This window comes from Arvicola amphibius, chromosome 7 (genome assembly GCF_903992535.2).
Source record: "Arvicola amphibius chromosome 7, mArvAmp1.2, whole genome shotgun sequence".
NCBI classification, from domain to species: domain Eukaryota; kingdom Metazoa; phylum Chordata; class Mammalia; order Rodentia; family Cricetidae; genus Arvicola; species Arvicola amphibius.
This window is the reverse complement of record NC_052053.1, coordinates 14,404,547-14,422,409: the sequence shown is the minus strand read 5'-3', so window position 1 is coordinate 14,422,409 and position 17,863 is coordinate 14,404,547. Positions and strand designations below refer to the sequence as shown.

At 45.3% G+C, this 17,863-nt stretch overlaps 2 protein-coding genes across 2 annotated transcripts in view; both read left to right on the top strand.

Moving 5' to 3' along the window:
* The first annotated feature begins 203 nt into the window (after positions 1–203).
* Positions 204–17,863, top strand: part of Myo3b (myosin IIIB) — a 293,201-nt gene continuing 275,541 nt past the window's right edge. The window contains exons 1-5 of the mRNA XM_038338032.1: positions 204–380; positions 1,842–1,976; positions 6,094–6,198; positions 6,422–6,521; positions 9,418–9,494. Coding sequence (XP_038193960.1) covers positions 231–380; positions 1,842–1,976; positions 6,094–6,198; positions 6,422–6,521; positions 9,418–9,494 — 567 coding nt within the window. The 5' untranslated portion in view covers positions 204–230. The remainder of the gene's footprint in view (positions 381–1,841; positions 1,977–6,093; positions 6,199–6,421; positions 6,522–9,417; positions 9,495–17,863) is intronic.
* LOC119818966 (protein SGT1 homolog) lies at positions 10,494–11,563 on the top strand. The gene has a single exon (XM_038336866.1). It carries the CDS (start codon positions 10,538–10,540, stop codon positions 11,546–11,548), a length of 1,011 nt encoding a protein of 336 aa, XP_038192794.1. The 5' UTR covers positions 10,494–10,537; the 3' UTR covers positions 11,549–11,563.

Genomic DNA, 17,863 nt, shown 5'->3' with positions numbered 1-17,863 from the left:
TTCGAGGCCAGCCTGGTCTACAAGAGCTAGTTCCAGGACAGGCCCTAAAAAAGCTGCAGAGAAACCCTGTCTCGAAAAACCAAAAAAGGAAAAAAAAAAAAAAAAAAAAAAAAAAAAAAAAACGAATCACTTCTGTTCCAGGAGCCTGTTCCCTTTAATCCTGCGCTCCACTGCTCAAGATACAATTTCTCAACAGGAAACACCTGTATGGATTATTTCGCTACAACCCCATGATGCTTCGACTGGAATCCCTCCCAGACCCCACGGACACCTGGGAGATTATAGAAACCATTGGCAAAGGCACTTACGGCAAGGTCTACAAGGTGGCCCACAAGAGAGACGGGAGTCTGGCGGCTGTGAAGATCCTGGACCCCGTGAGTGTGAGTAACGGAGGGAACTGGACCCACGTCTGGTGTGTCAGACACACTGGGTCGGCCATTTCTTCTCCTGATTTTTGGGGATAATTTTCATGAACGCTGACAGGAAATCTCAAAACGAATCCAGCTTTGTCAGCGCCTCTGAAGGAAAGGACTTGGCTTGGAGTTAAAACTGCGCTGGATTTGCTGGGCGTGGCCGAGGATGTCTTTAATCTCAACACGTGGCTGGGTGGGGGTGTGGCGGATGGAGGGGTGGACTGGGGGTTGCGGGGTCACAGAGACAAGCAGAGAGGCCAGCCTAGGCTACAAAGCAAGCTCGAGGTCAGCCAGGGCTACGCCGAGACACCCTATCTCAAAAAACCCAAAGCAAACTAACAAAACAAAAACAGAGCTTCCCTGGGCTTTGGTGTCTTGTCTGTTTTATTGTTATTTTGGCTTTAATGTCTTGGACTGTTAGAAATTATTCTTTTGGGGAAAATGCTGTATTTCACTCCCAGTTCTTTCTAAGTTACAAAATGAGCCAGCCTTACGATAGTCAATCATCTGAGGTGACATTTTCTCTCGAAACTCCGAGGTTACAATGCTCTGCTCTGCACAGTGAAGTTGTGTCTTGCGTGGGCCCCTTCAATCTTTGAACATCCAGACATTTTTCAATAAAAAGTTATTTACAATAATACAGTTAAGGAAAAATATTATAAAGAAATGTTATTGCTTATGATAACCAAAATTGTTATCATAATTGTATCAGTGCAGCAACTCTTAGCTCTTTTTCATACCTGACAAGGGTGACTTTAATATAAGTGGAGTCTAATATGGTGGTGCACACTTGTAATTCCAGCCCTTGGGAGGGACAGGCTTGGGGGGGGCGATTTTGAGTTGGAGGTCAGCATAGGGAGCACAGTGAGTATTAGGTCATCCTGGGCTCCATAGTGAGATCATGTTTCAAAAAATCCTGAACCTGTGATCAACATGTTTTATTAACTGATGATCTGAGCGCAATGTCCTTTCCGCGCCTTTCCTTACATACCTGTCTAAACCAAGCATGGATTTGCGGTGATGTCTTCTTTGTGCTTTCACAAATATAGCTTGCCTGACGATCAGAGCGCAGAGCTAAGCCATTAGGTAGCCATAGAGGCCTGGCAGTGGTGGTGCACACCTTTAATCCCAATACTTGGGAGTTACGCACCTTTAATCCCAGCACTAGGGAGGTAGAAACAGGAGTGGTATGGCTGGGCAGAGAGAGGAATATAAGGCAGGAGACAGGAGCTCAGTGCTTTTAGTCTGAGGATTCATGGAGACAGGGTCTTGCCCACTTTGGTCTGAGGGTTTGGTAGCCGTGAAAGGTCTCTCTAGTAACTGGCTCTTTTACTTCTCTGATCTGTCAGCATTTACCCCAATATCTGACTCTTATTATTATTAAGACCTATTAGAAATCACACTTCGTGTATTTTTTAACCCTTTTAGGATATGGATGAGGAGATTGAGGCTGAATACAACATTCTGCGGTTTCTCCCTAACCACCCCAATGTCGTGCAGTTTTATGGGATGTTTTACAGAGTGGATCGTTGCGTCGGAGGACAGCTGTGGCTGGTCCTGGAGGTGAGAGGCTCCTGTTGCCCAGCCACTGCATGGAAGTGAGCGCTGAGCACTGGGGGAAAGCGGGTGCTTTGTTGGCCAGCGTGTTTGCTGGTGTGCGGCAGAGGAGTAGACCCCTCCTGTGCACCAGGTACCTGGCCAGCTGTGAGACACTACAGCCTGTACAGCAAGGTGTGTGGATGAGGTTTCTTCTTCAGCTGCTTCAAAGAAACCCAAAACAAAACAACAACAAAAAAACCAACCAACCAACCAAACAAACAAACAAACAAACAAACAAAATCCCCCCAAAACCCTCCCCCCCAAACCTCCCACATAACCCTCTTTTTTTCTAACACAGAGTGGATCTAGGAATCCAGTTGGGAAATATTACTGTGTTCTACAAATTGGAAACATTTTATAGAATTCATGTTCTAACTTAGTATGGCCCCTTTTGGAACTCTGCCTATGATGCGGTTGGCCGGCACTGTTTGTATCTGCCTGTTCATATTCACTGGGTCCAGAAAACTGAGTCTGAGAGTTGTGTGTGGGGTTTGTTAGGGAGTGCGAGACTAGCGGAGAGAGAGGTGAGGGAGTGAGGAAGGCCACGGGGCAAGGAGAGGTTAAACAGTCGTGAGACTGTGATCACGGTCTCAGCTAATTCTCAAGTGAACCAGACAACAAGGAATTTGCTCACAGTTGCCCCTCTGCCCTCCTGCAGCAGTTGGCAGTGGTGGTGGTAAGCAATTCCTAGTGAAAAGGGCCAGGGAGGAGGGGACAGTCGACATTCCCAGGAGTATCAGCTGTGCAGAGGGGACCTGAAGAGAACGTAATGTGTGCACCTCTGTCCCTCCTTCTCCCGTTTTTTAATGGGAATGAATGACATCTGGGGCAGAAGACTGAGTCCCCTACATTATACTCCCCATGAGACTGAAGAGAGCAAGGACAACAGGAAAGGTCATTTCCTCCATTCTCATAGGACCCACCCTGGTTTGTCTTGGATCCAGCCCCTCTGAACTAGCTTACCCCTCCCGGCCTCTGGTCGTCAGGATGATACAGGAGTGTAAGGACACACGTGGACACCTTAAAGGAGCCCAAGAGCCACCTTCCTTTCACCGATCAGTCTTCTTGGATCTGGGAAAACACAAGAAGGAGGCAATATGTACTGGCTGCCATGGCAACCATGGATGGAGAATTCATTATTGCATCCAAGTGTGATAATCTGCAGGAAGCTAGTCTCAATATTTCTGCCACATCAGCTACCTTCCTCACCATCTAGCAATGCAGGGGTTTTTGATTTCTGTGACCCATCTTTGAGACGTTGTTGGTATGTTAAATCATGCACATTCTCCCATCATCTTTTGGGTTTCATTAACCACCTGCCCTTCACCCCCAACCTGAGAAGGTTATGGTTTCTAATCTTGCCACAAAGCTGTGTAACCCTTGATGCTTTGTTCAGGAATGGCATAATTTCTTGAGTCTCTGTATTTTTTTTTTTTTTTTTTTTTAGCTCTGTAAGAGCTCTGCCCCTCGCTGTAACTCCATCGTGGAAATACAGTGACCAAGAAATCTCCTTTCTTCCTCATTCCTTTCTCTGCTCATCCCACCCCACTCTGAACATCTCTGTGTTCAGACAAAGAGAACTGAAGCCTTCAGGATGTCTTTAAGGCTTGCCAAGGGTCTGCTCCTTGTGCTGCCGAGCAAGCAGGAAGCTGCTCATGCTAAAGGTGCTTATGAGGCAATGCTCTTCCTGATCAGGTGAGATGGCAGACACTGGGCTTCGTGTGCACCCAGCGCAGCCAGGAAAGCTGTGAAGAATGGGGAGGAATCAGGCTCTGACCTGAGCCGGGTGCTGATGCTCCCTGGCCAAATATCCTCTGGCTTTCCTCCCCTTCACCAGGGGCAGGTAACAAGGCCACTCAGAGACACCGAGAGACTTATCCCTCAGCATGCAATGTACTGGCATTTATCATTTTGCCAAAGCTACCTTCTTCAGCCCAGCACAGGCTGTCTATAGCAGGCTGCTAGGTAGCCGGATGTGTCCAGTGCCTCCAAAAGTCTAAGAAACACAAGCATTTCTGGACTTCTGACAGTGACAGAAGTCCTTGTATTCTTTAGTTTTGGTCTCTTAGTATTCCAGACAGTGAGAAGGTTAGAGGGGGGAACAACATGACCACAACCAGTGACATCACAGGTTTGAATGATGTATGTCAGTTTGCTCCCCTTTACTATAAGCAAATGTCAGAGATAAAGCAGCTTTCAAAAGGAAAGACCTGTTTGGACTCATGACTAGAGAGGTTTCTATCCGGTGGCTGTTGGGCCCGTGAAGAATGAGTGCATTATGATGGGCACAAACTGAAGAGGAAATGGTTTGCTTCATGGTGGCTTGGAAGCAAATCAGGGAGGAAAAGAGAGAGGCCAGCATCCTGACATCCCATCAAAAGCAGAGCTCCAATGACTTGACTTCTCCCACTGAGCCTTACACAGTAAAGGTACCACCACCTTCCAATAGCACCATGTGCTGGGGGTCAGTGCTTTAGTACATGACCTTTGGGGACACTGACTGGGATGTTGGCACCCTTGCCCCATCACAGAGCTGGATGACGGCAGACCTCAATGTGTCCCCATGGTTCTGTTCCACCTGTGACTTTTAAAGGTCTGTTTTAGGAGACTCACAATAAAATTATGATGTGTTTAGAATTGTTCTTCTCATTCATTACACTGATTAAGAATTAGGATTAAGTTTATATTGCATTTGCTCTTTGTCTGCTGGGTGCAATGAGAGGGCCAGGGGGCAGCTATTCAACGGGGCAATTTTAAAAGTTAGATAAAGGTTACTAATAAGCTCCTCAAATCAACACAAATCTGGAAACAAAAGCAAATAAAATGTTAGTTCTGCAATTTATTACCAACTTGTTAGTTGAAAGCAAAAGAAACTCCTTTCTTTATAGACACCTACAACATTAGGAGGGCACATAGGGAGCGTGCTCATGTATAACTTGCTGGACAATGTGCATTTGTTTTAAGTAAGTATTAAATTTAAAAAATTCCATGTCTTCGGCTGGGCGGTGGTGGAGCACGCCTTTATTCCCAGCACTCGGGAGGCAGAGGCAGGCGGATCTCTGAGTTCGAGGCCAGCCTGGTCTACTAGAGCTAGTTCCAGGACAGGCTCTAGAAACTACAGGGAAACCCTGTCTCGAAAAACCAAAAAAAAAAAAAAAAAAAATTCCATGTCTTATTTGCTCTTACCCAAATAAGATGTAATACAAAATTAGACCTTTGAGAGCAGCCCGGTACTCAGAATTGATATCGAATATGTACTTAGGCCCACTTTCTTTTTCTGCTTTTAGTACAAAAACCATGATGTTGGCAGAGTATGGCTGTATCTGTTTTCTGCATTCATACTTCACTGATATACACTGTACGATAAAGGACAGTGTGCAGGTGAAATCTTAGGATGTTTTACATTACAGACAGAGAGAGAAAGGGAGGGAGGGATGGAAGTAGAGAGAGAGAGAGGGAGAAATAGAGAGGCTTAAAGTCTCCTAAAACCTCGAGTTGAACCAGAAAAAGCCAAGCACGCCACAGGACTGACAGACATGGACACTTTTGGAAGAGTCTCCGGGCAAGCCTCAGATGCCTGTGGTGCCCGCAAGGGAGGCGGGAGGGGTTGAAATCATTGAGATTTGTCTCTTGTCTGGTATCAAGGGCATTCATCTTGCCTCTTCAGCTTTTTTTTTCATCCTCAAAATGGATGCTTCAAATAGAAAAATACCAGACAATAGTCTCATAAAGTGAAAAGTAGCCAGTAAGTTGCCATGGTTACTGATACGCTTTTCTCTTTCAGATTTCTAAATAATAACTTGTGCTTTTATATTTGACTTGGCAATTAAAAAGTCAGCCTTTGGTATCAGCATGTTCACTCATAAACCATTACGTTGAATAAAGACTACACATATACAAAGAACCTGATGTGGTTGTCTAATAGAAATTTGCAATCTAATTATTTTTAGTCTGGAGTTTTGCGGTCTGCAAATTTACCACATCGTCAGCAATCAGTAAGATTTCTCTTTCTAAATGTATTTGTCTTTTCTTTTTGCTTTGGTTCTCCGGCTCCCTCTCGGTCCCCCACCTCCTCTCCCAGCTGTGTAACGGGGGCTCTGTCACTGAGCTTGTCAAGGGCCTCCTGAGACGTGGCAAGCGGCTGGATGAAGCTGTGATCTCCTACATTCTGTATGGAGCCCTCTTGGTAAGAACATCGGCGGTGGAGAGGGGACAATTCATGCACAGCGTGGCTCCTCACTGCACATTAGCAGAGGGGATTCAATCTGGGGATGGTATCACCTAGTGTGGACTTTGATGAAACTGTTGAATCAGCTTGCTGACAGCTCTGATCTCCTCTCTCTCTCTCTCTCTCTCTCTCTCTCTCTCTCTCTCTCTCTCTCCTGCTGTGGTGCTGGGACACCGTGCAGGGCCTTCAGCATTTGCACCACCATCGAATCATCCACCGGGATGTGAAGGGGAATAACATTCTCCTGACGGCAGAAGGAGGAGTCAAGCTCGTTGACTTTGGTAATGACTGTATCATTTGTTTTCTTGATGTGTGTGGTTTTAGCCCAAGGGGACAATTTATTGCAATCTGAATACTGGGGCCTCTCTGCTGCACCAGAGGCTTGGGGACTTTCCAGGCAAACGGGCTGGAGAGTGGGGGGCTTTCCAGATGGATCACCCTCGGAGATGCTCTTTGCTAATTAGTTTCAGCTTTTGAAGCAATTTTATTTGAAACAGAGAATAAAAGTATTGGGAAAGAAGAACTTTACAGAAAATGGTAATTTGGTTTGTTTGTTTGTTGTTTTCCGTGAAAGTTTCCCACCTCAGGGCAACTGTCTGTGATTTACATTTTTCATCTCTCTTTTGCATATGAAAAGAGAAAGCAGTTTGATTTTTTTAAATGGCTTTCTCTAGCCTTGGGCATACTTATTTGCAGTGCACAGAAGGTAAACGGGTCCTCTGGGCCTGGGAGATGGGAAATTCTGACTCCTGCTTCCACACGTGAGGCAGGTTGACCCACAAACACCCACAGGAAATGTGGACAGTACCATCTGGGGCCAACACTCTGTTCTGACAGTCCTAAACCAACAAGCCATTTAGTTTCCTCTGTTTTGGCATATGGGGTGGTTTACTCTTCCAAATAAGTTCAAGGGTTAGTTACAAACCACGAGAAACCATTTAGAACACTTGGGAATGTTACCAGTGTCACAAAACAAGATGGTGGTTTTTAGCATTCGCTATTTTACTGGTAAGAAATAATTTGGTATAAGAATGTGTCTGCAAATTATTTGTGTGAAAAGAAGTTATTTAAGAATAAATGATGTTGGGGTTGGAGAGATGGTCAGCCATTAAGAGCATCCCTGTTGTAGAGGCTCACAGCTGTCTGTAACTCCAGTTCCAGAGGACATAACACTTTCTTCTGGCTGTGTCTTGCAGCATGCATGTGGTGCACACACACACACACGAGAGAGAGAGAGAGAGAGAGAGAGAGAGAGAGAGAGAGAGAGAGAGAGAGAGAGAAAACACTGACACACACACAAAGCAAACATTTTGAAAATGAAGTTGTTTCAGGTGCGTCGGTCTGTGCTTTAAGAGGCAAATCAAGAAGAAGGGTGTAGAGGAAGCGGGTTGTCTGAGGCTGTGCTCCTCTGGAAATAGGAGAAATGATGGAACTGTAACAATGTGTATTTTCCGTTATCCATTCCATTTTCCATATGACTCTGAGGGCAAAATATGCCAGGGGGATAGCCTAGAAGCAGGAGGATGGGGCTTCAAACCAATTTATCCACTAATCAGCTCTGCAAGCTTTGAGAGAGAAAATGTTCTTAGTCTTTCCAGTAAAAAGTTCCTGAACATCCAGTTACTATACAAGAAATTTCTAGAAATTAAAACCAGAAAGAGTAATTGTTCGTTTACTATATTGTTATGGAGGACTTGTTGGGGCCCTGTGTCATGGGTATAATCCCAGGTACTGGGAAGGCTGAGGTGGGAGACTCACTTGAGTCTGGGAGTTTGAGACCAGCCTGGACAACACAGCAGCGTCCTTGTCTCAAGCGTAGAAGCTGAGAGATGGCAGCCCTTCCAGGCTTTTTAATAAAAAGAATATGATTGGTGAATCCTGGAACCTGGGGTCCTCTGTGTATCACCCAGGGCCCGTAGTCTCTAGGGTGGGTCCATCCATAAGAAGCATATGGTGTTTAGACTTGAGTTCTTGTCTTCAGCTGCAATAGTACCAACGTTCCTCATTTTCTTTAGGGCTGCTTAGGATAAAAAAAATACATTACACTTATAAAGTACCTGACACAAATATTCTCTTGGTATTAGAAGAATCTATCTGTAGGTGTGATTGTTGCCATTATCCTAGTTTGAAGATGAGAAAAGTGAGGTCACAACACCAGTAAAAGGCGTAACTGAACTGGAAGGCAACTCTCTGGACTCTTAATCCAGTCTACATTTCCTTCCAGTTGATTTGATGGTACAGAGAAGAGAGGGTCATAAAAGGACATTGGAATAATATTAAAATTCAGGCCTTCAACACTGAGCTTTAGATAATAATGCTGTCGATTTCTTTTTCCATTTGAGAAGCATTGCTTTCTTGCCAAGTTTCCTAGTCTTGTCGGCTAGATAAGGCCTGAAATCTTCTTGTGTCTAACTGATGCTCTATTACAGATAACGCTTGCCAATCTTCCTCCGCCATAAAATCAAGCACTTATTAAAGAAATCGTCTGAAATAATTGGGAAGCATAAATTGGAAGATATTTTGGGTTGGTCATATTTGTTGGTGTTTTTCCTTATACTCCAAATCGGCAGCTATACGGACAGGAATGTTCCTAAGGAAACACAGGTTCTGCTGAGTTAGATAGGATGATTAAAATGTCATTCACGGGTTGGCAAAGTACTGTTCACGGGACAAATATGCCCCAACTTCTATATGCAGCTCATGACCTAGGAGATGTGTATATGCTCATATACAGCTATGGTAGTTTGAGACCAGGCCTTGTTATATAGCTCAGGCTGGCCTCAGACTCACTATGTAGTCCAGGCTTGACTTCAACTCTTGATCCTCCTACTTCAGCAGAAACCCAAGTCCTGAGATTGTCGGCATGTGCCACCAGGCTTAGTTTGATTTTTATATTTTTATTGACTGGTAAAAACTCAGAATAATACATTGTCATGTGAAAGCCATACTTGATTCAAATTTCAGCATCCATAAATGAAGTTTTAATTAGGTATAGCCAAACTTATTTATTGATGTGCTTTTTTTGTGGCTGCTTTAGTACTCTGGCAGCAGTTAATTGAGATAGGGGCCATGACACCTAAAATAGTTACGATTTGGACTTTTATAGAAAACATTACCAGTCTCTAGCTACATAGCACCTTACGCAGCCTGCTGAACTCTGATACTCTTTTCCTGCAGGTGTCTCTGCTCAGCTTACAAGCACACGCCTACGGAGAAACACATCAGTTGGGACCCCATTCTGGATGGCCCCTGAGGTAAGCAGGAGCTATCTAACTCTTTGTACTTGTTGGGTGCCTTGCTGTTGTGCCTTTGTACAGGCAAGACATATCCTCTCTACAATTTTCAGGAAGAAAATCCTTTATCCTTACAGAACTGTGAAATCCTCGTGGGTGAGGGATGCTGATAAGACAGTCTCAGAGAATCAGGATTACATCACAGTCAGCCCATAGGGTGCCTTTGTGCCATTAAGAAAAGGTAACCCCCTGGGAGAGGCAGCTTCTACAAGGGTGTTGGCTTGGTAAGTCCGTCTAGCTTTGTCTATGGTAGAAGCCATACCCCTTTCTAGATAAATGCAGCCCATGCCCCACGGCTGGATGGCGAGCCTCATTTTATCTCCAAGCAGCCTAGAGAGCCGCATGCAGTGTTCCCCGGATGTTTCTATTGCGTACATAGCAACGTCTCTGGCGTATGTTGTTAGCTTTCTGCCATAGAACAGGATTTGGTCCTAATTTAGTTCTGGCCTCAATACAGAGATGAGGCATGCAGAAGTAGGGGGGCTGTCCACTGGGTAAGGCGTGTGTGAGTCACCTGTGAAGTTTGCTCACCGGGTCAGCATTTCATTCCTCAGTGCTCCGACCTTCGCCTGAAGTACATTCTCTGGGGAAAAAAACAAATGGATTCTTTAAATCAGAGGGCATAGGCGGTCACCTCTCCCCGAGATGGCTTTCAGTCTCCAATCTGTCCACGTGGTCAGTCTTCTGTGTGATAGCCCAGGTGGTCTAAGACAGCAAGTAGCTCGTTCCAATCTCTGCTCAATTTTCTTCAGTGTTTCCTACCACCTATGACCTTCCAGTTTTATATTTGAGTAACTAACAGATTCACTTTTCACAAAAGGAAAAAGCTGGCAGATTACAGAATTTACTTATTGTAAATGTTTCTTAAATAGGTTGAAATGCATGAAGCTGGATCTAAATGTTTGGTCACACATTATAGATCTGTAAAAAAATACTTAAAAATCACAAAGTCAGGGTAACCAAGGTAGAAAACGCTCGGGCCGAAGCTTTAGTGGTTCTTAGGGATGGCGGCAGCTGCAGCAGGATCTGCAACGTCCCAGGGGTTTTTCCAGAGCTTCTCAGATGCTCTGATCGACGAGGACCCCCAGGCGGCGTTAGAGGAGCTGACTAAGGCTTTGGAACAGAATCCAGACGATGCACAGTATTACTGTCAGAGAGCTTATTGTCACATTCTTCTTGGGAAATATCGTGATGGTATTGCTGATGTAAAGAAGTCTCTTGAACTCAATCCTAATAATCCTACTGCTATCCTTAGGAAAGGGATGTGTGAATACCATGAAAAGGACTATGCTTCTGCGTTAGATACTTTTGCAGAAGGACAGAAATTAGATAGTGCAGATGCAAACTTTGCCATCTGGATTAAAAGGTGCCAGGAGACTCAGAATGGATCAGAATCTGAAGTGTCTGCATCTCAGAGAACTCAGTCAAAAATCAAGTATGACTGGTATCAAACGGAGTCTCAAGTAATCATTACACTTATGATCAAGAATGTTCAGAAGAATGATGTAAATGTGGAGTTTTCAGAAAAAGAGTTGTCTGCTTTGGTAAGACTCCCTTCTGGAGAAGATTACAATTTGAAGCTGAGGTTGCTTCACCCTGTAGTACCGGAGCAGAGCACGTTTAAAGTGCTTTCAACAAAGATTGAAATTAAAATGAAAAAGCCAGAGGCTGTGAGATGGGAGAAGCTAGAAGGGCACGGAGATGAGCCCACACCAAAGCAGTTCATAGCAGATGTGAAGAACCTGTACCCGTCATCATCTCATTATACCAGGAACTGGGATAAACTGGTGGGTGAGATCAAAGAGGAAGAGAAGAACGAGAAGCTGGAGGGAGATGCAGCTTTAAACAAGTTGTTTCAGCAGATCTACTCAGATGGTTCTGATGAAGTGAAACGCGCCATGAACAAATCATTTATGGAGTCTGGTGGTACAGTCTTGAGCACCAACTGGTCTGATGTAGGTAAAAGAAAAGTTGAAATCAACCCCCCTGATGATATGGAATGGAAACAGTACTAAATAAATGAGTTTGCTATCACAGAAAAAAAAAAAATCACAAAGTCAGCGACCTTCAAGATCAGCAGTTTAATGAGACGGACACTCTTGTTTGGGGTGTTATTCGCGTTCTGCGGTTTGACTGTGCCTCAGGACACAAGTGGGGTTCTTTGAGTCTGATGCTCCTACCACCGAGTACCACGTGCTGACCTCGCCTCCCCGCAGCCCCCAGTTTAGCTGTGTTTCCGCCCACGTGATCGCTCTATGCAAACAGTACCTCCGCTGACTTCCAGCTGTTGCTTTGTGTAAGCTGGGCACGGTTTCACAGGAAGGGAACGTGGGCACTAAGGTTGTATGGCAAGTAGTAACCCAGATGATTTGGGGCATTTGCATTTGCGGCAATACAATCCATGAAGTAAAAATGAAGAAATCCACTTCCATAAGGACCTTGTGAACCCCACAGGGGAGGATGTGGTCATAGTTCCTTTGGATGCTGAACAGAGCCCTTCTTACCACATTCTTTTGGATCCTCCGAGGTTGGTCTTCAGTTTCCTTCCCCTAACTCACGTCTTAATTCTCCAACAGCAGTGGTGACGGAGTCCCCTCCCTCATCGCTGGCCCACACTGAGGCTTTTACCTATATCTAGGTAGGAGCTTAGTACTGCAGCTTTCACACCCCAGCCCGCCACTGTCCCCTCTGTGCAGCAGCAGCGGGCTGGACTCCCAGGGCTTGAAGCTTTGGTGGGGACTTGGATGCTAACTAAACCCTCCGCTCCCTGCTGGCCCAGAGCAGGGGCTCAAAGAACATTTGCTGGATAAATGAACATGTTGGCGGTGAAGCCACAGGGATAAGGTAAAGGGAACACAGTTCGAGGGAGAACTCCGAAGACAGTGGAATCGGCGAATTCCTCGCTAGATTTCAATTGATCTGTCCTGAAAGGGAAGTCACTCGGATGGCATAATGTAGAGATTCCTGTTCTCATCCCAGCAGACTGGTTCTCCGAGTCTCAGGGAAAGATGCAAAGAGCCCTTCCCCCGGACTGTGGGCATTCACTTGACGTTTGTGGCTTCCCAGCTTCGCTTGAGTTGAGGAAAGCGCGTGGAATCTTTCTGTAAGGCGCAGTGAGGAGACCCACGGTGAGTCTCTGTTTCCCAGGTTGCCTAGCCCTGACTCCCTTCTTGGCAGGGAAATCCAGGGTCTCCCCCGTCTACCGCAGTGGGTTCACGGAAAGGTGGGAAGTCTGAGAAGTGGGACCTTGACACCATCACTCGGGAGCGGGGTTCTGCCGGCTCCACGTGGGATTCTCTTCAGAGGCGCGCTGGGTCCCAGCCTGCAGTTTTTAGCCTGTATCCCTCTCACGCTTTAATTTTTGAAACGGAGTGTGACTTTTTCCAGCCAAGCTCCACTGTGCTCTGTGACCCTTCGTGTACACTCACAGGAACAGCCTCCTGCTTGTCAGATCAGTGCAACCAGCATTTACGCTTTCCACCCGTGAGCAGTGCTTTGGGTCAGCTGCAGGGTTTGAGAAGTCTAATCAGTAACAGTTCAAATTAGCATTGTCTTCATGTGAAGCCTGAATACCATATCGATTGTAATATGCTTTTCCGTCAGTTCCTGTGAGTAAGTGGATTTGGATTAAATGTCCCAACAGTGCCTGTCCTAACAAGGTCAGCGGATTAAGACTTGCAGATGGCCTATACTTTATTTTCAAAATGCAATGGAAAGAGCCCTGATCTTATTTTATTTCTGAGAAATTAAGCTGTTATTTCCTTCCATTTCTACGACACCAGCTTGAGTAACTGTGATATCTAATTCAAATAGGCTGTCCTACCAACCAGGTAGCTAACGAAATGTGACCAGACCACAATCAAACGTTGATGAGCCGTCAAGACTCACAATTCACTCTGGCTGCTAGAAGCTAGTCAACGCTCTTCCGTCCCTTCTGCTCATTATGGTGGGGAGAGTGGGTAGGCACTACTGCTGTAGCAGAATGTTGGTGAAGGGGAATCAACCCAGCAATGCAAGGGAGGGAGGATTGTTCACACTTTGCAGCAATACTGCTGGGGAAATAAATTGCTGGTCACAGTAGAAGGAACTGTCTGTCCATCAAGGTCAGTAAATACCTAAGTAGCATGCTGTGGCCACAGTGAAGAAAAAAAGAGCTCAGCATGAAAAATATGCTTTATATTGCCTTGAGAAAGATAATTTAGGCAACAGAAAACTGTTGTCATGTGATGGAAACAGAGGTTGGTGAGTCTAGGGTTTGTGACTTGGCAGCACAATAACATCACTAAAGTCCAGGATCCTATTTCCTTTTCCCCTGATACTGGGGCGTGAGCCCAGGACTTTGTTCATTCTAGGCAAGTGCTCTACCACCGAGTTACACTCCCAGCCCTGAAACACCAGTTCTCAAAACCTCCTTGGCTAGGCTTGCTGCAACCTATATGCCTTCCTTACCCAGGGCCTGCCTTGATGATGGGTGAACGAGCACAGCGTCTGTGATGGTAGTGAGGCAGGAGTGGTCCCAGCACTTCAAAGGACCCAGAGAAAGCACTGAGTGTGGAAAGATTCCACAGAAGCTTACCTTGACTCCAATGTGCCAAGCGTGGGGCCAGGTGTGCGCATCTGTAATAAATTCACAGGTTTGCTGTAACCCAGTGGCGTGGAGTGGATAACAGCACAGAGAAGGGTCTGCTCTTAGTCTGGAAGGTAGAAATGGAGACTGAGATGTGGAAGCACTCGCTCTCCCTAAAGGCCTCCATCCCTTTGTGTCTTTTGTGTCTTCCTGGCTGCTGGAGATTAGCTGGCCATCCTTAGTGTCTTTTTGGCTTGCGATAGCATGGCAGTAGTCTCTGCTTTTCCTCCAGCGTGTCCCTGCCTTCATGTGACTGTCTTCTCATGTGGACCCTGGTTCATGGGTGAAGGACCCACCTTATTCCAGCATGACTTCATCTTAACTAGTTACATCCACAGTTGCCCTGCTTTCAATTACTAAGTTCATGTTCATGATTCCTGGGAGTTAGAACTTCAACATTTTTTCTTTGGAGAACACAGTCCATTCCATAACAATTCCCCAAAGACTCAGGTTCCTTCCTTTGTAGCACAGTGTTCAAGTTTGTAAAGCTGTTGGGTGATTGCTGGGATGCCCCCAAAGGCTGAATGTCATAGGTGCTAATTTAAAGTGACTGTATACACACACACACACACAGAGAGAGACATGCATGTATACAGACACACATGCACACATACATGCACATACATGTGCACACACACATTTATACAGACACACAGAGACATGCACACACACCACATGGCTGCCTCTCTGGTGTCTGGCCTGTGGTTTTAGCCTATAACTAAGGCTCCTTTGTGTGTGTGTGCTTGCACACTTGGGTATTGAACACAATTAATTATTGTTTCTTTTCTCCTCTACTGCCTCTTGATGGTTGATTTCTCTTAATCAATACTATGAATGATAGCTCCTTATGTTTTCTTGGTGCTTGCTTGCTAGTTTGTAAATACTTAGGCTCATCTGGGAGAATGCCCGTTAGTGTGACTACCTCAGTGTCATGATGAGGAGCCCAGGGCTCTGCTTGTCCAAGTGCCCATGAATGCATGATGAGTGGTGAGCTGGGGTGACTGGAATCTATCTTTTGCGAGTCACTGCATTAAGAGATTTCCAGTATAATCCATGCTAGCTATCTACAGTAGTATTATACAGCCCATATTTATATCCATCACACTCAGTAATATCCTGTGGGTAGCAGAAATGGGTAGAACCTATTCCCTGTTAGCAAGGGGTGAGGGTAGTTGGCAGCCTTCCAGACCTGCCTTCTCACTTTGGGAAGAATTGCATGGAAGTAACAGGAGGTAGTGGAAAGAGACAGTAGACAGTTGTGTTCAGTGCTAAATATGATGCCTCAGATAAAGGCTAAAATCAGAAGACCGGATGTGTGTGTGTGTGTGTGTGTGTGTGTGTGTGTGTTGTTATGAATGACAGCAGTCTAGGAAAGGGGATCCACATTGTTATCTATCTTTTCATTGAGGTTATCTGTAGACCATGTAAAGTGACACCTTAGACTTAGCTGGTGTGTGCAGGTATGGTCGTGCTAGCTATTAAAATATTAACATATTTCCATTCTGAGTGGTAAGCGCCTGCCACCAGGAGTGCTTGCGTTTTCCTCAGTCATAGAGACACCGTGTTTTTGCTCAGGATATCCCGGTCTCTTCACCAGCTGCAGGGGCAAAGCATCTATGGCATCTATAGCTTCTATAGCGCCTGCCACGTGCCAGCCGAGTGTCCCGCTGAGTGTCTGAGTTTGGAGATATGGAACTCGCTAAGCATGAACACAGCAGGAAGTAAGCCTTCCCTCACGGAGGCTGACTCACCCCCAGGACTCTGATAGGGGCTTTTCATTATGTACTTTTAGTTCCTTCTCAAGGGTGGATATTATTTTTTCCATTTTATCACTGAGAAAAGCGAGGCTTGGTTAAGTGGAGGTGGCGCTATGTCCCAATCTGCTTCCCTAGAAAGTGCTGAAGCAGTTTGGTTTTCCAGGCAGCATGAGAATGCAAGCCCCATTTTATAGATACCTAAGGCATGGACAGAATTCTCATCCTTGCTTGGTTTTAAGGGTGTTCATAGGAGATGTCAGGGGTGGGATTGGCATGCCTGGTGAGTGAAACAGTTCATCCGTCAAGACACAGAAGTGTGGCAGAAGGATGCTCTGAAACCGGAGTTTGGAACACATCCTTTCAAAAGAAGCCATTCATAAAGTACAGCCTAGCTTCATGGCGCGATTCTACCCATTGAGAGGCATCCTGTGTAGTCGGGACCCCGTCCGTACACTCGGCATCCTTCCAAAGCAACTAGCGGCCAGTTTTTGTATTGGAAAACAGACTCAGGGATAAAATAAACATTTGCTTCTTTTCTGAAAAAAAAAAAAAAAAATCCCCCCCCCCCCATTTACACTTCCGTCTGCTTGTTGTTGCAAACAAGTGCTAATCAGCAGAGAGGAGAAACAGATGTGCTGTGACGCTCTTTGCCCTGCTCAGGGTCCTTGACAGGGATGGTTGCCATAGCAACCATCTTACACCAAATGCAGAAATAGCGCAAGCATTTTGCAACCACTCTTGACTTCATTAATTATGCCATTCCCGGCTAAATGCTACGACAATGCTATTTCCTTTGGCCCTGCCAGGAATAGAAATGACAAATGAGATATTTTGTGTTGAAGGGTTTGAAAAAGCCGTAAAACGTTACAGTTCTGGGACAATTTTGCCATCCTTGTCATTTATATTCACTAAGCTTTTGCTAGTGGATTTGGCTCCCAAACAAGAGCCTGGCATTTGCTTGCTACGTAGGAGGCGCTGAATGCTATATGTGTACTGACTGACCTGGGATGCTGGGGACAAACCCCGGAGGGCAGGGCTGTTTCTCACTGGTGAGGTGAATACGTCACAGGAAGTAACCATCCTTTGTCCTGGATGGTTATTAGAATTTGAACTGAGATGTTTAGTTTCGAAGTCCTCATTGCCACCACACACATCTGCATGTGTGTGTATGTGGTGTGCATATGTGTGCACATGTGTATGTGTGTTCAGGTGGAGGTCAGAGGTTGAAGTCTTCCTCTGTCTTCCCCAGTTGTTCACCTTATTTTTTGAGACAAAGTCTCTCACTGAGCGCAGGGCGTGTTAATCTGGGTTTACTGGCTGGCTCATGAGATCAAAAGCTCTGCCTGGCTCTGCTCTCCCGGTTTTCAGGTCACAGACACATGCCTCCTTGCCAATTCTCTTCTGCCTGCCGTGTGAGGCTCCAGATTCAGGTCTCATGCTTTCCCAGTGAGCACTCTACTCACTGAGCAACACCAGTCCCCAAAGTCCTCACTATTAACACTACAGAACTTGTTTAATTGAGTACTGGTGCACCCAATAAAATAAATGTCTTGATTAATATTTTTATCAAGAAGTGTTCTTCTTGGTGTCAACCTACAGTGAGAAATAGAGAGTCCAACTTTCTAAATAAATAAAGAGTTTGTCCATAAAGTCAAGGCACTATAACACAATTTGTGAATGTGATGATCACCCCAAGAGGGGGGGACTTAAAACTTGTTATTATTATTATTATTATTATTATTATTATTATTATTATTATTATTATTATTATTATTATTTGTATGGGTGCATATGTCTTGGCACATATGTGGCAATCAGAGGACAACTTTGCCGGGTCAGTTCTCTCCTTCTACCTTTTTGTGGATTCCAAGGATTGAACAAAAAAACACATATGGCTGAGGCCACAGCCCAGAGGGCTTGGCTAGCACACACAGACTCTCAGTTCC

What these genes read in the sequence shown, in the direction of transcription:
- LOC119818966 (XM_038336866.1), top strand. Translation starts at nt 10,538, where the DNA reads ATGGCGGCAGCTGCAGCAGGATCTGCAACGTCCCAGGGGTTTTTCCAG.